The sequence below is a fragment of the Eleutherodactylus coqui genome, chromosome 2 (assembly GCF_035609145.1).
Source record: "Eleutherodactylus coqui strain aEleCoq1 chromosome 2, aEleCoq1.hap1, whole genome shotgun sequence".
NCBI classification, from domain to species: domain Eukaryota; kingdom Metazoa; phylum Chordata; class Amphibia; order Anura; family Eleutherodactylidae; genus Eleutherodactylus; species Eleutherodactylus coqui.
In genome coordinates, this window is record NC_089838.1 from 294,271,728 (window position 1) to 294,293,387 (window position 21,660).

The 21,660-nt window shown below is 48.7% G+C and overlaps 1 protein-coding gene across 38 annotated transcripts in view; it reads right to left on the minus strand.

Moving 5' to 3' along the window:
* Positions 1 to 3,562: 3,562 nt before the first annotated feature.
* The window catches only part of LOC136612721 (uncharacterized), a 107,153-nt gene continuing 89,055 nt past the window's right edge, over positions 3,563 to 21,660 (minus strand). For all 38 annotated transcript variants that reach the window (XM_066593287.1, XM_066593286.1, XM_066593285.1 and 35 more), the window contains 3 exons: positions 18,809 to 18,939; positions 6,668 to 6,763; positions 3,563 to 6,526 (listed from right to left, as the gene is read on the minus strand). In XM_066593287.1, coding sequence (XP_066449384.1) covers positions 6,242 to 6,526; positions 6,668 to 6,763; positions 18,809 to 18,939 — 512 coding nt within the window. In that variant the 3' untranslated portion in view covers positions 3,563 to 6,241. The remainder of the gene's footprint in view (positions 6,527 to 6,667; positions 6,764 to 18,808; positions 18,940 to 21,660) is intronic.

Genomic DNA, 21,660 nt, shown 5'->3' on the forward strand with positions numbered 1-21,660 from the left:
CCTTCCCCAGTAACCCCCTCCCCCCCTTGGTGTAATCACCAGACTCCTTGGAAACGCAGAAGTCCCTTGTACAGCTACTCTGTGGAGGAAATTTGAGGGATTCCTGATCAAAGACCTACAAAATTTAGCACATTTGAATCCTAAAAAAAATACTGCAAACTTTTCTGCCCAACCCAATCCTCTCCTTTATACAGAAGGCACATATAACTAGGATGTTTGGGGAGTTTTTGAAACTTCACAAATCTACCAGACCCCCTCACCACTTTCGAGAAAATCATAGCAGAGAGGAAATCCAGTTGTAGGAAAATTGCATTTCTTCAGAAAAACTTTGTCACCCCACCAGTTGATTCTAAACCCGCCTTCCTCACTTTCTGGGATAAGGAACTACATACCTCACTCTCGGTAAAAGATACCAAACTAATCCTGAAGACTGCATTCGGACACTCTCCCTGTATCTTATCCCAGGAAAGTCACTATAAACTTCTTGTGAGGTGGTATAAGACCCCTGAATGGCTTTTTGAATAAAAACTTGCTCCACACAATAGATGTTGGAGATGCGATAGAGAGGTTGGCTCATTCCTTCATATATGGTGGGAGTGTCCGTCGATAGTCCCCTTTTGGCGAGATGTGGAGGCGGTGCTGGGGAAACTCTCTTCTGGTGACATGAAAATCACTCCCGAAATAGTGTTTCTTTGGAAACCTTCAACTCTGTTTCACCCATTGAGACATAAATTGGTTGCATTCTTAATTGATGCAGCAAAGGCACTGATCCCATGCTTGTGGCTACAGAAATCTCCCCCTATACGGAAGCAATGGATTGAGAAGGTGGATCAGGTATACAGCCTGGAAGAGCTCACCAGTTGGGTGGGGTACGCAGAATAATTTTTTGCAACTTTGGGACCCATGGTGGACTCTGAGGAAAGATCTCTGAGCTGCAAGGTTGACGCAAGTGCGTTGTATGGGGTGAGACTAAGCCTATTTTTGGAACACAGAGTTTGCCTTTTCACCAGACCAGGTTGAGAGCATGTACCCCCCATTCCTCCTTCCCCTCACCCTCCTCTCTGTCTTCTTTCCCCTTTCCGGAAGTCTCCCCCTTCTTATTTTCTTTGATTTTCTTCAGTTTTTATTCTCTTTTTTTTACTACAGTTTTATTTTTTCCATTTTAGTCCTTGACTTTTCTTCTATGTTGAGTAATTATTTTGTATACATCTGAGTAGTCAGAATTACCTGCATTGTTTGGCCTTCTCAGACCATATCCTGAAGTATTAGCGGATTTCTGATGTCTAATCTGTATCGGTTTAGTACCCCAAGGGGGCAACTTTAGCACTATGCACTTATTTTTACCTTAATGTCTCGTAACCCTGTATTTGTACTGATATTCGAAAAATTTTCAATGAAGATTGATTAAAAAAATAAACATCCGTGTTAGGTCTGCAAAAAACTAATGTTTTTTCATCCTCGTGCAGCTCCATGCGGCTCCGTATTTGGTCGGCATTTGGTCTGTGTGCCAACATCTGCAAAAAATGTTTTCACATCTGCAAAAAAATGCTGAAACAAAGCGAATTCTAAAAAGCACTGGTGTGCCAGAGACCTTAAAAAGATACAAAATACATAAAAAGGAATAATAAAAAAAAAAAAAGAAAACCCAAAAGATGTTTAAAATAAAAAAAATTCATTGAGGTATTCAGAAAGTTCAAATCCATGTAATGCTCAATTTCTTCCCAAAAGTTCCAAAGTTAAGTGTATCCAAGACAGAGATTTCTTCACGTCTGCCCTTAGGCCTCATGTCCACGGGCAAAAGAACAATTAAAATCCGCAGCAGATCACCCGCACGCGGATCCGCAACCCATAGGGATGCATTGACCACCCGCGGGTAGATAAATACCCGCGGATGGTCAATAAAAGTGAATTAAAAAAATTCTGGAGCATGAAAAAAAATGGACATGCTCCATTTAGGTCCGGATCTCCCGCGGGGACGGCTCCTGCAGGATTCTATTGCAGCCTATGGAAGCCGTCCGGATCCGGAGACCCGCGCCTGAATTAAACTCACCTGCTCCGGGCGATGCAGATCTTCCTTCCTTCGCGGCAGGATCTTTCTTTGGCCCGGCGAATGTGCCCGGCGCATGCGCACGGCACGCAGGCGGTGTGCCGTGCACATCTGCCCGGCCGAAGAAAGAGGATCCAGCCGCGAAGAAGGGAAGACACGCACGGCCCGCAGCAGGTGAGTTTATTCTGATTTTCAGCCCTCCTGTCCGCAGGGCAGGAGGGACCCGCTGCAGATTCTCCATGGAGAATCCGTAGCGGGCCTGATTTTCCCCGTGGACATGAGGCCTTAGTGTGGGGAAAAAGTCAGTCTCCCTTTAAACTTTAAATGGTTATACCAGAATTACAAGTTATTCCCATAGGATAGGGGAAAGCTTGCTCATCAGTGGAGGTCTCGCTGCTGAGGCCCCAATCAATCCTGAAAAAGAGCGTTCCATGTCCCCCTCTACCTATCAGTATGGGGATGATTCTCCCCTGCAGTAACTTTACATTGAATGGAGTTCATTTTAAAGGGGCTGAAAAATACCAGAGCGCTTGCTGCTTAACCAACTCCATAGTTCCATTGAAAATGAGTGGAGCGGCAACACACTTGCAGGACCTGCGCTCCATTCAGTCTCTTTCTCCTCACTCCATGGGGTGCAGTAAGCACAATGTGATAAGGACAGGGGGGGGGGGGGGGGGGACACGGGACCCCCTTGGAATTGGTGGCGGCCTGTGTGCGTGGTGTTCTTCCTGGTGAGGACATGAGGAGGCAGCGCATGACAGGAGAGTACAAAAAGCACCACCGGGAATCTCTGTGCCATGCTTCTTCACCCCCTCAGACTGAAAACTGGCTTATAATACTGCAGGGTATAAAATAAACCAAAAAACTTCACCAAACAACTTAAGATTTTTACTTCACAGTTCAGACTTACAAGAAATATAATTCAAAATGAAGCAAATGACACTACGTTCATACAAACAACAGTGATGTCTTCATTCTTATTCCTTTTTAGCTGATGTGTAATTTACCAGGACAGTTTTACGCCCTCTACACTCGGATATCTCCAAGTTAATCTTGATAGCCGTGGCATAGACCTAAATGGGATCGTAACCTTAACCCCTTAAGGACCAGACAACTTTCAGCCCTCATGTCCACGGGGAAAATCAGGCCTGCCACGGATTCTCCATGGAGAATCCGCAGCGGGTCCCTCTTGCCCCGTGGACATGAGGGCTGAAATTAGAATAAACTCACCTGCTACGGGCCGTGCGTGTCTTCCCTTCTTCCCGGCTGGATCTTCTTGCTTCGGCCCGACGGATGTGCCCGGCGCATGCGCGCGGCTAGCAGCCGGCGTGCCGAGCACATCCGCCGGGCTGAAGAAAGAAGAACCAGCCAGGAAGAAGGGAAGACACGCACGGCCCGCAGCAGGTGAGTATATTCTAATTTTAGGTCTCCCGCAGATCCGGACGGCTTCTATAGGCTACAATAGAAGCCTGCGGGAGACCCGCACCTAAATGTAGCATGGTCCGAATTTTTTCCTGCACACGGATCCGCGTCTGCAGGGAAAAATGACATCCGCAGGTATTTAACTACCTGCGGGTGTCTAATGCATCTCTATGGGGCGCGGATCCGCGTGCAGGAAAAACGCTGCGGATTTTAAATTAGAATTTGCAAGTGGACATGAGGCCTTAGGGATTTTACCCATGTGGTGGTTTTACTGCCCTATTTTTTTTCCTTCAGCTACGAAAATTATTTTTGCTGCGGTTTTTTCCCCGTGACAAAGGGATATTTCTTTCACTCACTTTTTTTCATGTTCTTTAATTTTATTGGGGCAAAAAGCTAAGAAAAAAGTTTTTTTTTTTAAATTAGCATACTTGCGCTAAAATAAAGTATGGGAATGGGTTCCTTATTTTGTTTTGGAAGTTTTGATATACAGGGGGCATAGTTTTGGATTACAGGGGGCACACGGCGACGGCTTTGGGTCATTTTCTTTATGTATATATTTTGGTCCTTTAACCCCTTGAGTGGCGGGTTTCCTACCACCCTGTCGTGCCCACCAGGGCAGGTTTTTTAAAATGGTCTAATCATTGAATTTCAACTAATTTTGCAGTTGCGTCTCAAGAGCCATAACTTTTTCATTTTTCCATTGACACGGCCATATGAGGGCTTGTTTTTTGCGGGACAAGTTGTGATTTTTTAAACAGGGGGGAGGAAAAAAAGAAATGGGGAAAAAAGAAAAAAAGGGGCCATGTCATTAAGGGGTTAAATAATGTATTAACTTCCTTCTCTGGGTCATTACGACGCACACGGATACCACATGTGTGATTGTATTTTTGATTTTTTACAAAGTAAAGGGAGACAAGTGTTTTTTTAATTTTTTTAATAATTTTTTTACTTTTTTAATTTTTTTTTTTTTGTCCCTTTAGGGGACTTCCACAGGGACCCATCAGGACCCCTGATCACATTCCGGGGGTCCGATGGTGACAGCCCTTTACATGCTGCAGTGACAACCCTTTACATGCTGCAGTCACATAGACTGCAGCATGTAAAGGGTTAACACAGCAGAGATCGGAGGTTTTCTCTGATCTCTGCTGTAAGAGCTAGTACCTAGCTGTCCTCTGACAGCTAACAACTAGCTCTCCCTGCCACAGAGACCATCGGCTTGCTTCTGACAAGCCGATGGTCTCTATGGCAACCTGTAAACAAAGCAGGAGATTGCCGACATGTCGGCAATATCTTCTGCTGGTTTTTCAAAGCCCTTGCACTGCTCTGTGTGGGTCTGTGCAGGCAGAGCACACTGTCACAGCTTGTGGCATTGTGCTCTGCAGCTCCCATAGTGATACATAGCCCGGAAATCTTCTATGAGCAGTGGAGCTCGTCCCCGGAAATTTTCCGGGCGTGCCACTCAAGGGGTTAAGGGGTGACTGACAAAATTTATGACATGTCTCCATGTTTAACACTAGGCATTGTCTCATCTGGATACCGGCTCCTTATATGATACTCCACAGAAACTCTACAGCTTCATTATATTTTGACAACAAGGTAGATAGACGGTATGAACCAACAGGAGGAAGATCTAGAAAGAAGGCCGACCATAAACATAATTGATAATCATTGACTATGAGGATAGCTCATTAAAGAGGTTGTTTCACAAGAATAAACCGTTTCTATGGAGGGAGGTTGAAGCTCAGGTCCCCACGTCTATGTACCATTAGACAACTGCTAAGGTATGTAAGACCAGCACCAATTCTGGCCCACCTGGCATGCTCATGCATTGTAGGCTTGGCTATTGATCTGTTTAGCTGGCACGTAATGCTACATTTCCCTAGTAGCCACTGCACAGGAATCGTAAGTCCAGACATAGCCATCACATGAACACCGGCCCAGCTTCTATTTGGGATGGTCTTCAGAAAGGGAACCTATTTAAGTCACCCTGGTACCAAGGGTATGAAGTGGTTGTACTCTCTGGTAGTAGGCAGCTAACTTGTCGGAGCAATGACTGAGGAGTTCATAGCTAAACATTAGTTATATAAGGGACATTCCTTGCTTCAGATCAAGGTGGAATAGAGGGTGGAAAATCTGCAGCAAAGTGGATGAAATTTTACAAAATCTCATTCACACACTGTGTAAGGAATCCACGTGGAATTCTCATTTCAGTCAATCTTCGCTGAAATGGGAATACCTGCCTGTAAGCCATGGCCACCAGTGGTTGGGATTACGAAAACAGCCGAATTCACTGTTCTACAGTATTTTCGAAACTGCCATAGAGGCAAATTGGGGAAGCAGCACAGCAAGCTACACAGTTTCCATAACTCCCAACTCACAGAAACAGGACTTAGAGAAATAGAATAGCACAGTGAGCTCAGCTATTAAACCACTACAGGGATACGGAAACAGCATTGTACAGCCAAGTTCGGGTGTTTCAATAATCCCAGCCACCACAGGCAAGAGAAGATTAGCTGGGACTGAGTCAATGGTAGGCGACTTAACCGAATACAGTAGGTGCAGGTCCCAGAGGTGGGAAACACATCTATCAGTCATTTATGGCATATGCTGCGGATTTTTACAGTGGATTTCACCTTTTGCAAATGTATAGTGTGAAATCCTTTATTTCGGAATCTCTGTCCATTTTGCTGCAGAATTGTAGTAAAATTCATAACAGAAACTGCAGTACGGAATACAAGCCCCATGTGGCCGTACACTAAGAGACAAATGTCATTATGGAGCTTCAGCGGCCATATCCTCCTCCTCCTCTTCCTCCTCTTGAACTGCCCCACCAATATTTAAAGTCGTCGATGAGGTGGCGGGTACGATCATTTTTGGTTCAACAGGAGGAAACTTCTTATTATGGGAGCCTTGAGTCTCATGAGCAGGAACCTCTGAATCATCATCACTGTCAGCAATTTTGTCTTCATCATTTATATCAACGTCAGCAGCTTGGACTTCACCTGTGCTGCTAACCTGTGATTCACAGACTGGTAAGTGCTGAAAGGGATCCTTTCCCTGGAAAGACAACACAAGAGAAGTAAGCTTCCAGTTATGTTCCTAGTACTCCTTGAAACCTGCAGCTAGTAACATTCTTATATCTTTCCAACAACCACTCCGCACGTCCACATCCAACAGCTGGACTCGGCCGTCACTTACCAGTTCGTATGCTTTTAGCAATCCACAAACTTCAAAATCTTGGAAAAGTCGTTTTGCTACCGCAAGACTGTTGAGCCTTATGTCCTTGGCCATTGCCTGGAAAAGATACATTAAAAAGGTAGAACATTTAGGAAATAGGTAAGAAAGTCTTGCAGAAATGATCATTCACAGTCCGATGCTGGAACCAGGATTCTACGCCATTCCCTGAGCAAAACTCCCCGAACAATATCGCCAACTAGGGGCAACAAAGAGAAACACAAAAGCTCTACACAACACTCCAAGAGGTTAACCCCTTTTAGACGGAGTCTGTTTGCACTGCAGTGAACAACTAATTTTTCAGTTTTTTTCATTGTCACTTGTTTTTTGCAGGACAAGCATTTTCTAATGACATCATTTTTGGGTACATATAATGTAATGTATAACGTTTATTAATTATTGGGGGGGGGGGCGTCATTTGTTCTTTGAATTTCATTTTTATGGCTTTTACTGTGCAAAACAAATAATGTGATTACACTACTCTCTGGGTCAGCTTGATTCCCGCGATACCAATGTTATAAATTTTTTTAGGTTTTGTTATTTTTGTACACAAAAAAATACTTCTCCGCATTCCCAGAGCCATAGCATTTTTATATCGACGGAGCGCTATGGGGTTTGTTTTTTGGATTTACCTTATTTTTCGGAACATATAACATTTTGAATGCTTTTTATTCCATATTTTTTAAGAGCAGTCGTTCCCAAGCTTTTTTTAGCCATGGAGCCCTTTTTGAAGCCAAACTTTCTCATGGAGCCCCAAAGTGGGACAAAGGGTGTGGTCAAGGGATGGTTTAGGGGCGTGGCTTATCAATATATGATTTTTACCTCTGTCGTTATAATAAAAATAAAAACAAAAAAAAAATGAAATGCTGCAGTAATAACCCCACAGTAGCACCAGTAATATTGACCCCCTCAGTAATATTAACCACACAGTAGCCCCAGTAATATTAACCCCACAGTAGCCCCAGTAATATTACCCCCTAAAAAGAAAAATCAAATATAGCCTGTAGCCTGGATGGTAGGCTGCAGGCTATATTTGATTTTTCTTTATCTTTATTTTCTTTATCATTTATATTATCACCGAGCCAAGGGGGACGGGTCCTAGTAGCACCAGGTCTTGGAGAGACGTACCAATATAATTAAGAGCTAGCCTATTTAGATGGGAGGGAGGGGGGGAGGAGAGAAAGCTTTGTTATATTATCATGCTATAGTATTCTCCTCTGTTCGCAATTTGACTGTACTTCAGATTGGGCTAACTATACCTGTATCATTCAGGACCATTAACGATTGGTGGTGATTTGTAGCCCGCCTCTCTTACGCTCTACTAGGACTTCCAGCTGTTTTACCTAAAGAACTGATCAGACCCAAGATTAGTTATGCCTATTACATAGGGCAATAGAAGTACAATAGGGGTTTATTGGTATTCTTCTTTCTTTAGGGATAGGGTGATTCCTGATGAACTACTTGATATCGTAGGGAAACGCGTCAAACCAAACCCTAATAACATTGTATACATATCGAGTATACAAAAGAAATTAAAGTTAGCCTAGAGTGGATCTCTTTTTCTTAACCTATTAACCTATATGTCCTGATATGCATAGTTATCAGATTTGATTGCTACTGCATTGTGATAATCGCATAAATATCTGTATTAGCCATCCCACCTGAGCGGCCATCTTGCTCCAAGTGGTACTAGGCTCTCTTTTGCTTTTGTTCTAAGTGTGTGAATGTGTTGGGTCCTATCCCCTTCACCTAGGGAGGATCATTGGTGGCCTGCTTTTTTAATCTTTGGTATTAATAAAGAAATTAATTCTAACACCCTCAGTAAGATGGAACCCACAATATCCCCAGTAATAATATTATCCCCATCAGTAATATTGACTCCAAAGAAGCCCCAGTAATATTAACCCCTTCCGTATTTATTCCACAGTAGCCCCAGTAACATTAACCCCCACAGTAGCCCCAGTAACATTAACCCCCACAGTAGCCCCAGTAACATTAACCCCCACAGTAGCCTCAGTATTATTAACCCCACAGTAGCCTCAGTATTATTAACCCCACAATAGCCTCAGTAATATTAACCACACATTAGCCCCAGTAATATTAACACCCTCATTAATATTAATTAGAGATGAGCGAACATACTCGTCCGAGCTTCATACTCGGGCGAATATTAGGGTGTTCGGGATGCTCGTTACTCGAAACGAATACCACGCGATGTTCTGGTTACTTTCAGTTTCCTCTCTGAGACGTTAGCGCGCTTTTCTGGCCAATTGAAAGACAGGGAAGGCATTACAACTTCCCCCTGTGACGTTCAAGCCCTATACCACCCCCCTGCTGTGAGTGGCTGGGGCGATCAGATGTCACCCGAGTATAAAAATCGGCCCCTCCCGCGGCTCGCCTCAGATGCCTTGTGACTTAGCTGAGGGAAAGTACTATCGTGCCGGAGCTGCTGTAGGGAGAGCGTTAGGAGTTAGTGTAGGCTTCAAGACAAGAACCCCAACGGTCCTTCTTAGGGCCACATCTAATAGTGTGCAGTACTGTGTTAGCACAGTATTTTTTTTTTTTTTCCAAAATTGGATCTGCAGAGCATTGCGCCCTGAAATAGGGACAGAAGTGGGGGTTAGGCAGGGAGAGTGTTAGCAGTGAGTGTAGGCTTCAAGAACCCCAACGGTCCTTTCTAGGGCCACATCTATCCGTGTGCAGTACTGTCCAGGCTGCTGTTAGCAGTGTTGCATATTTTTTTTCTTCTCAAAACCGGCTGTGCAGAGCATTGCACCCGGCATTAATACTACAGGGATAGAATTGTGTAGGCAGGGCCAGAAGATATACATTATTCATTGAATACACGCAGTGTGGGTTTTCCTTGGAAAAACAAGGGAAAAAATTCTATTTGGCCTGCCTCTGACAGTCCTCAGGGCTCTGGGTACGTGTGTGCTGCGCGCTGAACGTTCAAAAAAATCAGACGCAGTCAGCTACGTTTTACTGCAGGCGTGCGCCAATTTTTTTCCTGCATGGGAAATCCCTGATCTGCTGTAGCGAATAACTTTGCATCACTGCAGTTCTGTGACAAATTGGCAGGGCCACAACACAGTTATTAAACTTAGTATTCATTGAATACACGCAGTGTGGGTGTTCCTTGGAAAAACAAGGGAAAAAATTCTATTTGGCCTGCAGGCTTGCGCCAATTTATTTCCTGGCTGGGAAATCACTGGTAATACAGCATGCTGAGGGATAGGGGTAGGGGTAGGTCTAGAGGACGTGGACGCGGCCGAGGATGCGTAGGCCCAAGTGAGGGTGTGGGCACAGGCCGAGCTCCTGATCCAGGTGTGTCGCAGCCGACTGCTGCGCGATTAGGAGAGAGGCACGTTTCTGGCGTCCCCACATTCATCGCACAATTAATGGGTCCACGCGGGAGACCTTTATTAGAAAATGAGCAGTGTGAGCAGGTCCTGTCGTGGATGGCAGAAAGTGCTTCGATCAAGCTATCATCCACCCACAGTTCTGCGCCGTCCAGTGCTGCAAATCCGAATCCTCTGTCTGCTGCTCCTCCTTCCTCCCAGCCTCCTCACTCCACTACAATGACACATGCTCAGGAGCGGGAAGACTCCCAGGAACTGTTCTCGGGCCCCTGCTCAGATTGGGCAGCAGTGGTTCCTCTCCCACCAGAGGAGTTTATCGTCACTGATGCCCAACCATTGGAAAGTTCCCGGGGTCCGGGAGATGAGGCTGGGGACTTCTGGCAACTGTCTCAAGACCTTTCAGTGGGTGAGGAGGACGATGACAATGAGACACAGTTGTCTTGCAGTGAGGTAGTAGTAAGGGCAGTAAGTCCGAGGGAGGAGCGCACAGAGGATTCGGAGGAAGAGCAGCTGGACGATGAGGTGACTGACCCCACCTGGTGTGCAACGCCTACTCAGGACAGGTCTTCAGAGGGGGAGGCAAGGGCAGCAGCAGGGCAGGTTGCAAGAGGCAGTGCGGTGGCCAGGGGTGGAGGCAGGGCCAGACCGAATAATCCACCAACTGTTTCCCAAAGCGCCCCCTCGCGCCATGCCACACTGCAGAGGCCGAGGTGCTCAAAGGTCTGGCAGTTTTTCACAGAGACGCCTGAGGACCGACGAACAGTGGTGTGCAACCTTTGTCGCGCCAAGATCAGCCGGGGAGCCACCACCAACAGCCTCATCACCACCAGCATGCGCAGGCATATGATGGCCAAGCACCCCACAAGGTGGGACGAAGGCCGTTCACCGCCTCCGGTTTGCACCGCTGCCTCTCCCCCTGTGCCTCAACCTGCCACTGAGATCCAACCCCCCTCTCAGGACACAGGCACTACCGTCTCCTGGCCAGCACCCACACCCTCACCTCCGCTGTCCTCGGCCCCATCCACCAATGTCTCGCACCGCACAGTCCAGCCGCCGCTAGCGCAAGTGTTGGAGCGCAAGCGCAAGTACGCCGCCACACACCCGCACGCTCAAGCGTTAACCGTCCACATAGCCACATTTATCAGCCTTGAGATGATGCCGTATAGGGTTGTGGAAACGGAGTCCTTCAAAAGTATGATGGCGGCGGCGGCCCCGCGCTACTCAGTTCCCAGTCGCCACTACTTTTCCCGATGTGCCGTCCCAGCCCTGCACGACCACGTCTCCCGCAACATTGTACGCGCCCTCACCAATGCGGTTAGTGGCAAGGTCCACTTAACTACGGACACGTGGACAAGCACAGGCGGGCAGGGCCACTACATCTCCCTGACGGCACATTGGGTGAATTTAGTGGAGGCTGGGACAGAGTCAGTGCCTGGGACCGCTCACGTCCTACCCACCCCCAGAATTGCGGGCCCCAGCTCGGTGGTGGTATGTTCGGCGGTGTATGCTTCCTCCACTAAAGCACCCTCCTCCTCCTCCTCCTCAACCTCTGTCTCGCAATCTAGATGTGTCAGCAGCAGCAGGACGTCGCCAGCAGTCGGTGTCGCGCGGCGTGGCAGCACAGCGGTGGGCAAGCGTCAGCAGGCCGTGCTGAAACTACTCAGCTTAGGAGATAGGAGGCACACGGCCCATGAACTGCTGCAGGGTCTGACAGAGCAGACCGACCGTTGGCTTGCGCCGCTGAGCCTCCAACCGGGCATGGTCGTGTGTGACAACGGCCGTAACCTGGTGGCGGCTCTGCAGCTCGGCAGCCTCACGCACGTGCCATGCTTGGCCCACGTCTTTAATTTGGTGGTTCAGCGCTTTCTGAAAAGCTACCCACGCTTGTCAGACCTGCTCGTAAAGGTGCACCGGCTCTGCGCACATTTCCGCAAGTCCCACACGGACGCTGCCACCCTGCGCACCCTGCAACATCGCTTTAATCTGCCAGTTCACCGACTGCTGTGCGACGTGCCCACACGGTGCAACTCTACGCTCCACATGTTGGCTAGGCTCTATGAGCAGCGTAGAGCTATAGTGGAATACCAACTCCAACATGGGCGGCGCAGTGGGAGTCAGCCTCCTCAATTATTTTCAGAAGAGTGGGCCTGGTTGGCAGACATCTGCAAGGTCCTTGGAAACTTTGAGCAGTCGACCCACGTGGTGAGCGGCGATGCTGCAATCATTAGCGTCACCATTCCTCTACTCTGCATCTTGAGAAGTTCCCTGCAAAGCATAAAGGCAGATGCTTTGCGCTCGGAAACAGAGGCGGGGGAAGACAGTATGTCGCTGGATAGTCAGAGCACCCTCCTGTCAATATCTCAGCGCGTTGAGGAGGAGCAGCATGAGGAGGATGAGGAGGAGGGGGAAGAGACAGCTTGGCCCACTGCTGACGGTACCCATGCTGCTTGCCTGTCATCCTTTCAGCGTGTATGGCCTGAGGAGGAGGAGGAGGCGGAGGAGGAGGAGGAGGAGGAGGAGGATCCTGAAAGTGATCTTCCTAGTGAAGACAGCCATGTGTTGCGTACAGGTACCCTGGCACACATGGCTGACTTCATGTAGGATGCCTTTCTCGTGACCCTCGCGTTACGCGCATTCTGGCCACTACGGATTACTGGGTGTACACACTGCTCGACCCACGCTATAAGGAGAACCTTCCCACTCTCATTCCCGAAGAGGAAAGGGGTTCGATAGTGTTGCTATACCACAGGACCCTGGCGGACAAGCTGATGGTAAAATTCCCATCCGACAGCGCTAGTGGCAGAAGGCGCAGTTCCGAGGGCAAGGTAGCAGGGGAGGTGCGGAGATCGAGCAGCATGTACAGCCCAGGCAGTGCAACAGTCTTTAAGGGCCTGGACAGCTTTATGGCTCCCCAGCAAGACTGTGTCACCGCTCCCCAGTCAAGGCTGAGTCGGCGGGAGCACTGTAAAAGGATGGTGAGGGAGTACGTAGCCGATCGCACGACCGTCCTCCGTGACGCCTCTGCCACCTACAACTACTGGGTGTCGAAGCTGGACACGTGGCCTGAACTAGCGCTGTATGCCCTGGAGGTGCTTGCTTGTCCTGCGGCTAGTGTCTTGTCGGAGGGGGTGTTTAGTGCGGCTGGGGGAATCATCACGGATAAGCGTACCCGCCTGTCAACCGACAGTGCCGACAGGCTAACACTGATCAAGATGAACAAAGCCTGGATTTCCCCAGACTTCTCTTCTCCACCAGCGGACAGCAGCGATACCTAAGCAATACGTAGGCTGCACCCGCGGATGGAAGCATCGTTCTCTCTCACCATCCAAAACGGGAACATTTCTGCTTCATCAATCTGTGTATAATATTCCTCCTCCTCCTCCTCCTCCTCCTCCTCCTCCTGAAACCTCACGTAATCACGCTGAACGGGCAATTTTTCTTAGGGCCACAAGGCTCACTCATATAATTTTTCTACAAAATTTTTATACGTTTCAATGCTCTTAAAAGCGTTGGAACTTTAACTAGAAACAATTTTTCGTTAAACTGGGCTGCCTCCAGGCCTAGTTACCACTTAAGCCACATTAACCAAAGCGATTAATGGGTTTCACCTGCCATCTTGGTTGGGCATGGCCAATTTTTACTGAGGTACATTAGTACTGTTGGTACACCAATTTTTTTGGGCCCTCACCTACAGTGTAATCATAGCAATTTCTATGTTCTTCGCCTGCACTCATGGTACAGAAAGGTGTGTGGGGTTGGCCTACACTTTAGCTACATAAATGTAACTTGGGCCTTGGCTATACTGCAGCTACTGGAATGGAACTAAGACTGCACTCCCACTATACTGCTGCTTCGGAATTGTTCCTGGGGCCTGTGTAGGCTGCTACTATTACTTAAATGGAACTTAGACTATGCTCCTCCTATACTGCTGCTTCGGAATTGTTACTGGGGCCTGTGTAGGCTGCTACTATTACTGAAATGGAACTAATACTGTGCTCCCCCTATAATGCTGCTAGTGATATGTTAGTGGGGCCTGTCCTAATGCTACGGCTGAAATGTTACGAATTATGGGCTCTGCCTATACCGCTGCTAATGGTATGTCTCTGGGGTGTGGAAACAGAGGCTTCCCAAAGACATGATGGCGGCGAGGCCATTTCCCACCAACGCGGTTACTGTTAAGGTGCATATAACCACGGACACGTGGAGAGGACACGTAGTGCCTCAAAAACATCCCCCTCCTCCTCCAACAATGACAACATTCTTGGCAAATGCCTTTGCATTGGTTCGTCTGGTGGCAGTCCAAGAATTTCACCTTTACCGACACAACAAGAGAGCCCCCCCACCATCCCCCCGCCACGGCCCACTTAATCCTGGCCACATTCCGAAAACCAACAAAATACAACCGCACTACTAGGTCCGCAGTCACCACCACATTACCACCAACGCGGTTACTGTTAAGGTGCATATAACCACGGACACGTGGAGAGGACACGTAGTGCCTCAAAAACATCCCCCGCCACGGCCCACTTAATCCTGGCCACATTCCGAAAACCAACTACATAAAACCGCGCTACTAGGTCCGCAGTCACCACCACATTACCACCAACGAGGTTACTGTTAAGGTACATATTACCAGTCTGACTGGGGCATGCAGTGTGGCCGAAGCCCACCTGTATTGTATCTGACGTTAGCTCTGCTGAGTAGGGCACTGCAATGGGATATATTTATGTACCACCGGTGGGTTCCAGGGAGCCACCCATGCTGTGGGTGCACACGGAGTTGTTACTACATCTGTCCACTTGTAAAGAACCCCAGTCTGACTGGGGGATGCAGTGTGGGCCGAAGCCCACCTGCATTAAGCACGACATTACTACCTCAGCTGTGTTGGGCAATGCAATGGGATATATTTATGTACCGCCGGTGGCTTCCTGGCACCCACCCATGCTGTGGGTGCACACGGAGTTTTTACTACATCTGTCCACTTGTAAAGAACCCCAGTCTGACTGGGGCATGCAGTGTGGGCCGAAGCCCACCTGCATTAAGCACGACATTACTACCTCAGCTGTGTTGGGCAATGCAATGGGATATATTTATGTACCGCCGGTGGCTTCCTGGCACCCACCCATGCTGTGGGTGCACACGGAATTCCTATTGCGGAGTTGTACCTGCCTGTGACTATTTATAAAAAAACGCGGTCTGACTGGGGCCTGCAGACACCTTGACAGAATGAATAGTGTGTGGCACATAGGTTCCCCATTGCTATGCCCACGTGTGCAACTCCAGATGGAGGTGGCACAGGATTGGATTTCTCATTGCTTCTGTACAGCATTGTGGACTATCAGCCCGCCCCTTTTATGGGGGGGTCGCTGCCTAGCCATGCCAACCCTCTGCAGTGTGTGCCTGCTTTTCCTGTGGCAGACGCACTTATACATAGACATGAGGGTGGCGTGGCATGAGGGCAGCTGAAGTCTGGGCAGGGACAGTTTGGTGTGCGCTGTGGACACTGGGTCGTGTGGGGGGGGGGGGAAATTGGCAGCATGTAACCCAGGAGAAGTGGCAGCGGAGTGTCATGCAGGCAGTTATTGTGCTTTGTTGGAGGTAGTGTGGTGCTTAGCTAAGGTGTGCATTGCTAATGAGGGCTTTTCAGAAGTAAAAGTTGTTGGGAGGGGGGGGGGGGCCACTCTTGCCGCTATTGTGGCTTAATAGTGGGACCTGTGAACTTGAGATGCAGCCCACCATGTAGCCCCTCGCCTACCCTATCCGTTGCTGTGTCGTTCCCATCACTTTCTTGAATTGCCCAGATTTTCACACATGAAAACCTTGGCGAGCATCGGCAATATACAAAAATGCTCCGGTCGCCCATTGACTTCAATGGGGTTCGTTACTCGAAACGAACCCTCGAGCATCGCGATAATTTCTTCCCGAATATCGAGCACCCGAGCATTTTGGTGTTTGCTCATCTCTAATATTAATCCCACAGCAGCCCCAGTAATATTAACCCCCCAGTAGCTACAGTAACCACAGTATTAACCCCCTCAGTAGCCCTAGTAATATTACTCCCTCAGTTATATTAACCCCACAGTAATATTAACCCCCTCAATAATATTAACCCCACAGTAACCACAGTATTATTAACCCCACCGTAGCCCAGGTAATAAAATTAATATTAGCCCCTCAGTAATATTACCGCAGCTAGCAGATCCGGAGGATATAGCCAAGCCTCCGGGTGCCATAGCAACACATTTGGAACCCGCAATCACATCTAATGGCTGACAGAGAGTGCGCCCTCCCTCTCTCAGCCTTTTACATGCCACAGTTGCACTGACCATAGTATGTAAAAGGGATAAATAGTGGCAATGAAAGGTTTCTTCAGTTCCCGTCTGTCATCTGAGCAAAAAAATTAATTAAAAAACTGTCCTGGCAGCGGAGGTGAACAAAAAGGAGCCACACCTCTAATACTTACCTTCCCTTTTTTTTTTTATACGCTTGATATTCACCATGCTGTATAACTGACAGCACAGTACAATTACAGCAATTACCAGTTAATAGTTTGTTTTTATTACTTTTACACACAAAAAAAGCAATTTTCATAAAAGAAAAATAATTTTCATTGCTATATTCAGAGACCTGTAGATTTTTATTTTCCCATCAATGGAGCAGTTTTTGGGAAGCAGGTTGATCAAAACCAGCTGCTCTCATAGTTTTTCTTTAATGGTGTGCACCATATAGGACAGTGGTGGCGAACCTATGGCACGCGTGCCAGAGGAGGCACGCAGAGCCCTCCCAACTGGCACGCGCCGCCATCGACTGCTCACTGCTTGTGAATGCCGACAGGGGCCGCAGCTCCTCTGCCAGCATTCACTCAGCTGCTAGGAGCTCCGATCCCGGCGCACACTGTGACATCACTGTGCAGCCGGGATCCTCCCCCCTAACGTCTCCTCGGAGGGCACTGGTGTATTGGGTTGCCACCAGAAGTAAGGGGTAGTGACATAATACACCTGTCACCTGACTGATTCACGCCCCTAGCTTCTGATTGGCTGGGGGCGGAGGACTGCGAGCAGATCGCCCGAGGCTGGGAGTGCTGGCCAGGGAGGCTGAGAGCGGAGGCACAGGTAGCGCAGAGCCTGCCCAGCGGCCCCGGCATACAGGACAGCGCCGACTCTGGGAGCTGCACCACAACGGTGAGTGGGGAGAAGAGGCCGCTGAGGGGTGTCACTACTACTGGGGGCCGCTGTCACTGTCACTACTGCTGGGGGCCGCTCAGGGGTGTCACTACTACTGCTGAGGCCCGCTGTGGGCTGTTGCCGTCGCTACCGCTTAGGGGCCGCCGTCGCTACCGCTGGGGGCCGCTGTGGGCCATCTCCACTGCTGCTGGGGGCCGTCTCCGTCGCTACCGCTGTGGACCGTCGCTACCGCTGTGGACCGTCGCTACCGCTGTGGGCCGTCGCCACTGCTGGGGGCCGCTGTGGGCCGTCGCCACTGCTGGGGGCCGCTGTGGGCCGCCGCCACTGCTGGGGGCCGCTGTGGGCCGTCGCCACTGCTGGGGGCCACCGTGGGCCGTCGCTGCCGCCGCGGGCCGTCGCTACTACCGGGGGCCGCCGCGGGCCGTCGCCGCCGCTACTGCCGGGGGCCGCCGTGGGCCGTCGCCGTCGCTACTGCCGGGGGCCGCCGTGGGCCGTCGCTACTGCTGGGGGCCGCCGTGGGCCGTCTCCGTCGCTACTGCAGGGGGCCGCCGTGGGCCGTCTCCGTCGCTACTGCAGGGGGCCGCCGTGGGCCGTCTCCGTCGCTACTGCTGGGGGCCGCCGTGGGCCGTCTCCGTCGCTACTGCTGGGGGCCGCCGTGGGCCGTCTCCGTCGCTACTGCTGGGGGCCGCCGTGGGCCGTCTCCGTCGCTACTGCTGGGGGCCGCCGTGGGCCGTCTCCGTCGCTACTGCTGGGGGCCGCCGTGGACCGTCTCCGTCGCTACTGCTGGGGGCCGCCGTGGGCTGTTGCTGTCACTACTACTGCTGGGGGCCGCCGTGGGCTGTTGCTGTCACTACTACTGCTGGGGGCCGCTGTGGGCTGTCGCTGTCACTACTACTGCTGGGGGCCGCTGTGGGCTGTCGCTGTCACTACTACTGCTGGGGGCCGCTGTGGGCTGTCGCTGTCACTACTACTGCTGGGGGCCGCCGTGGTCTGTCGCTGTCACTACTACTGCTGGGGGCCGCCGCCGTCACTACTGCTGCTGGGGGCCGCTGTGGGCTGTCGCCGTCACTACTACTGCTGGGGGCCGCTGTGGGCTGTCGCTGTCACTACTGCTGCTGGGGGCCGCTGTGGGCTGTTGCTGTCACTACTACTGCTGGGGGCCACTGTGGGCTGTTGCTGTCACTACTACTGCTGGGGGCCGTCGCTGTCACTACTGTTGGGGGCTGCAGATTTTGACTGCTTTTTAAATGTGGAAGTGCTGCAGAATTTTCCACCGAAATTTCCGCTAGGGACATTCTGCAGCATTTCCGCATCCAAAAAGCAGTCAAAATCTGCACACTGTCTATTTTGAAGCGGCCCGGTCGTTTTTAGAACAATGGGGATAAAATCATACGTTGTGATAAGCCCCGCCACCTGACGTGTTGGCACTTTGCAGTAAATAAGTGGGTTTTGGATTGCAGTTTGGGCACTGGTTCTCTAAAAGGTTCGCCATCACTGATATAGGATAAGCACTATAATGATCACTTCACGGTACGGTCATTATGGATCTAGCTGGTTTGTACCTTGCGCTTCATTCGATGGTCATATAATTGTATGTGCGATGCGTAATGAGCTCGGACATCTGGGATGAGGACATCACATGCCTGGCAGTGTACGACTTGAACACGATGTAAGAAATGTTGATCCCCTAATCCTGAAAGGGATGGAAATACAATAAATAACACTGTAGACAGAGAAGAAGGGTCTGCAGGGCATAAGACTAGGCCTTCACAGATGTCAGATCGCAATGTCATTATAGTCAATGTGATCATGTTGTAACCCACAAGTTGGCAGAAATCCAACCCTACTGGATTTCTACATGATCTCATTCACTCCTTGCGGTTTTGTCCCAAGGTTTGAAGGTTCTTCAGTTACAACATAATCATTCTGATTTCTCTTGTATGCTTTCTGATTGGTTGCTATGTGTCACAAGAACAATCTTACTGTTAAGGCAGTAAAACCACAAACATTTTATAAAAATATGGTTTACAGTGATATAATGGAGTGAATAGATGAATTCAATGAGACCTGTGTTGGTACTACCTAACTTGCCCACTACGATACGAACAATGCAATCAATTTCCTGTGATGTCCGTACTGACAGCAGTGCTAGGAATCAGCTCATTAGTGGGGATCATCTATTGATGACGTATACTCAGAATAGATCATCCATAGAAAAAGGATCCCAAAAGTCCAGGATAACCCCTTTATGGGCAAGTTCACTGGTAGCGGAATTGGTGCGGATCTTCTATGGTGGAAAATCTACAGTATTGGTGCAGATTTTGTCACGGATCAGCAGCAGACTTCACCTTTTCAATTGATGGCATAAACAATGTCAAAATCCAAACTAAATGGATCTCGACCAAAATCTGCATTGCTAAATATGTAGCAAATTTTGGTGCAGATTTGCAGCTAAACCTACTACCTATGCTAAAAGGGGTTTTCTGGGCATTTACTATTGATGACCTAGCATCAGTATAGGTTATCAATGGTCGATCAGTATGCTTCTGCTGCTTGGGTTCCCCGTCAATCAGCTTATGCTCTGGCCTGCTGTCAGTGCAGCTAAGCCAAAGTTTCACATCGGGGTCAGAGCAGGAAATAAAATAGAGGGCTTTGCTCCAATTGAAATCAATGGTAGCGAAGCCTTCTATTACACTTTCAACTCCAATCGCAATGAGAAACCAGAAGTGTAAATGGAAGGCATGTCTCTAAGGCTGGGGGCACACTAGTGTAAAGGAAAAGAAAAAAAACCCACAACATACAGTGGGGGAAAAAAAGTATTTAGTCAAATACCAAAATGTACAAGTTCTCCCACTTAAAAAGATGAGAGAGGCCTGTAATTGACATCATAGGTAGACCTCAACTATGAGAGACAACATGAGAAAACTCATCCAGAAAATCATTGTCTGATTTTTAACGAATTTATTTGCAAATTATGGTGGAAAAGAAGTATTTGGTCTATAACAAAAGTTCATCTCAATACTTTGTTATATATCCTTTATTGGCAATGACAGAGGTCAAACGTTTTCTGTAAGTCCTCACAAGGTTGGCACACACTGTTGCTGGTATGTTGGCCCATTCCTCCATGCAGATCTCCTCAAGAGCAGTGATGTTTTGGGGCTGTCGCTGGGCAACACAGCCGTTCAACTCCCTCTAAAGGTTTTCTATAGGTTTGAGATCTGGAGACTGGCTAGGACACTCCAGGACCTTGAAATGCTTCTTAGGAATCAACTCCTTCATTGCCCTGGCGGTGTGCTTGGGATCATTGTCATGCTGAAAGACCTAGCCATGTTTCATCTTCAGTGCCCTTGCTGATGGAAGGAGGTTTGCACTCAAAATCTCACGATACATGGCCCCATTCATTCTTTCATGTATACGGATCAGTCGTCCTGGTCCCTTTGCAGAGAAACAGCCCCAAAGCATGATGTTGCCACCCCCATGCTTTACAGTAGGTATGGCGTTCTTTGGATGCAACTCAGCATTCTTTCTCCTCCAAACACGAAGAGTTGTGTTTCTGCCAAACAGTTCTATTTTGGTTTCATCTGACCATATGACATTCTCCCAATACTCTTCTGGATCATCCAAATGCTCTCTAGCAAACGTCAGTCGGCCCCGGACATGTACTGGCTTAAGCAGGGGGACACGTCTGGCACTGCAGGATCTGAGTCCCTGGCGGCATAGTGTGTTACTGATGGTAGCCTTTGTTACGTCGGTCCCAGCTCTCTTCAGTTAATTCACTATGTTCCCCCGTGTGGTTCTGGGATCTTTGCTTACCATTCTTGTGATCATTTTGTGATCTTGAGATCTTGTGTGGAGCCCCAGATTGAGGGAGATTATCAGTGGTCTTGTATCTCTTCCATTTTCTAATTATTGCACCCACAGCTGATTTCTTCATACCAAGCTGCTTGCTTATTGCAGATTCAGTATTCCCAGTCTGGTGCAGAGCCACACTTTTGTTTCTGGTGTCCTTCGACAGCTCTTTGGTCTTCACCATAGTGGAGTTTGGAGTGAGACTGCTTGAGGTTGTGGACAGGTGTCTTTTATACTGATAACAAGTTCAAACAGGTGCCATTACTACAGGTAATAAGTGGAGGACAGAGGAGCCTCTTAAAGAAGAAGTTACAGGTCTTTGAGACCCAGAAATCTTGCTCATTTGTAAGTGACCAAATACTTATTTTCCACCATAATTTGCAAATAAATTCGTTAAAAATCAGACAATCTGATTTTCTGGATGTGTTTTCTCATGTTGTCTCTCATAGTTGAGGTCTACCTACGATGTCAATTACGTGTCTCTCTTATCTTTTAAAGTGGGAAAACTTGTACAATTGGTATCTGACTAAATACTTTTTTCCCCACTGTAGCTGCTGCCACGAGG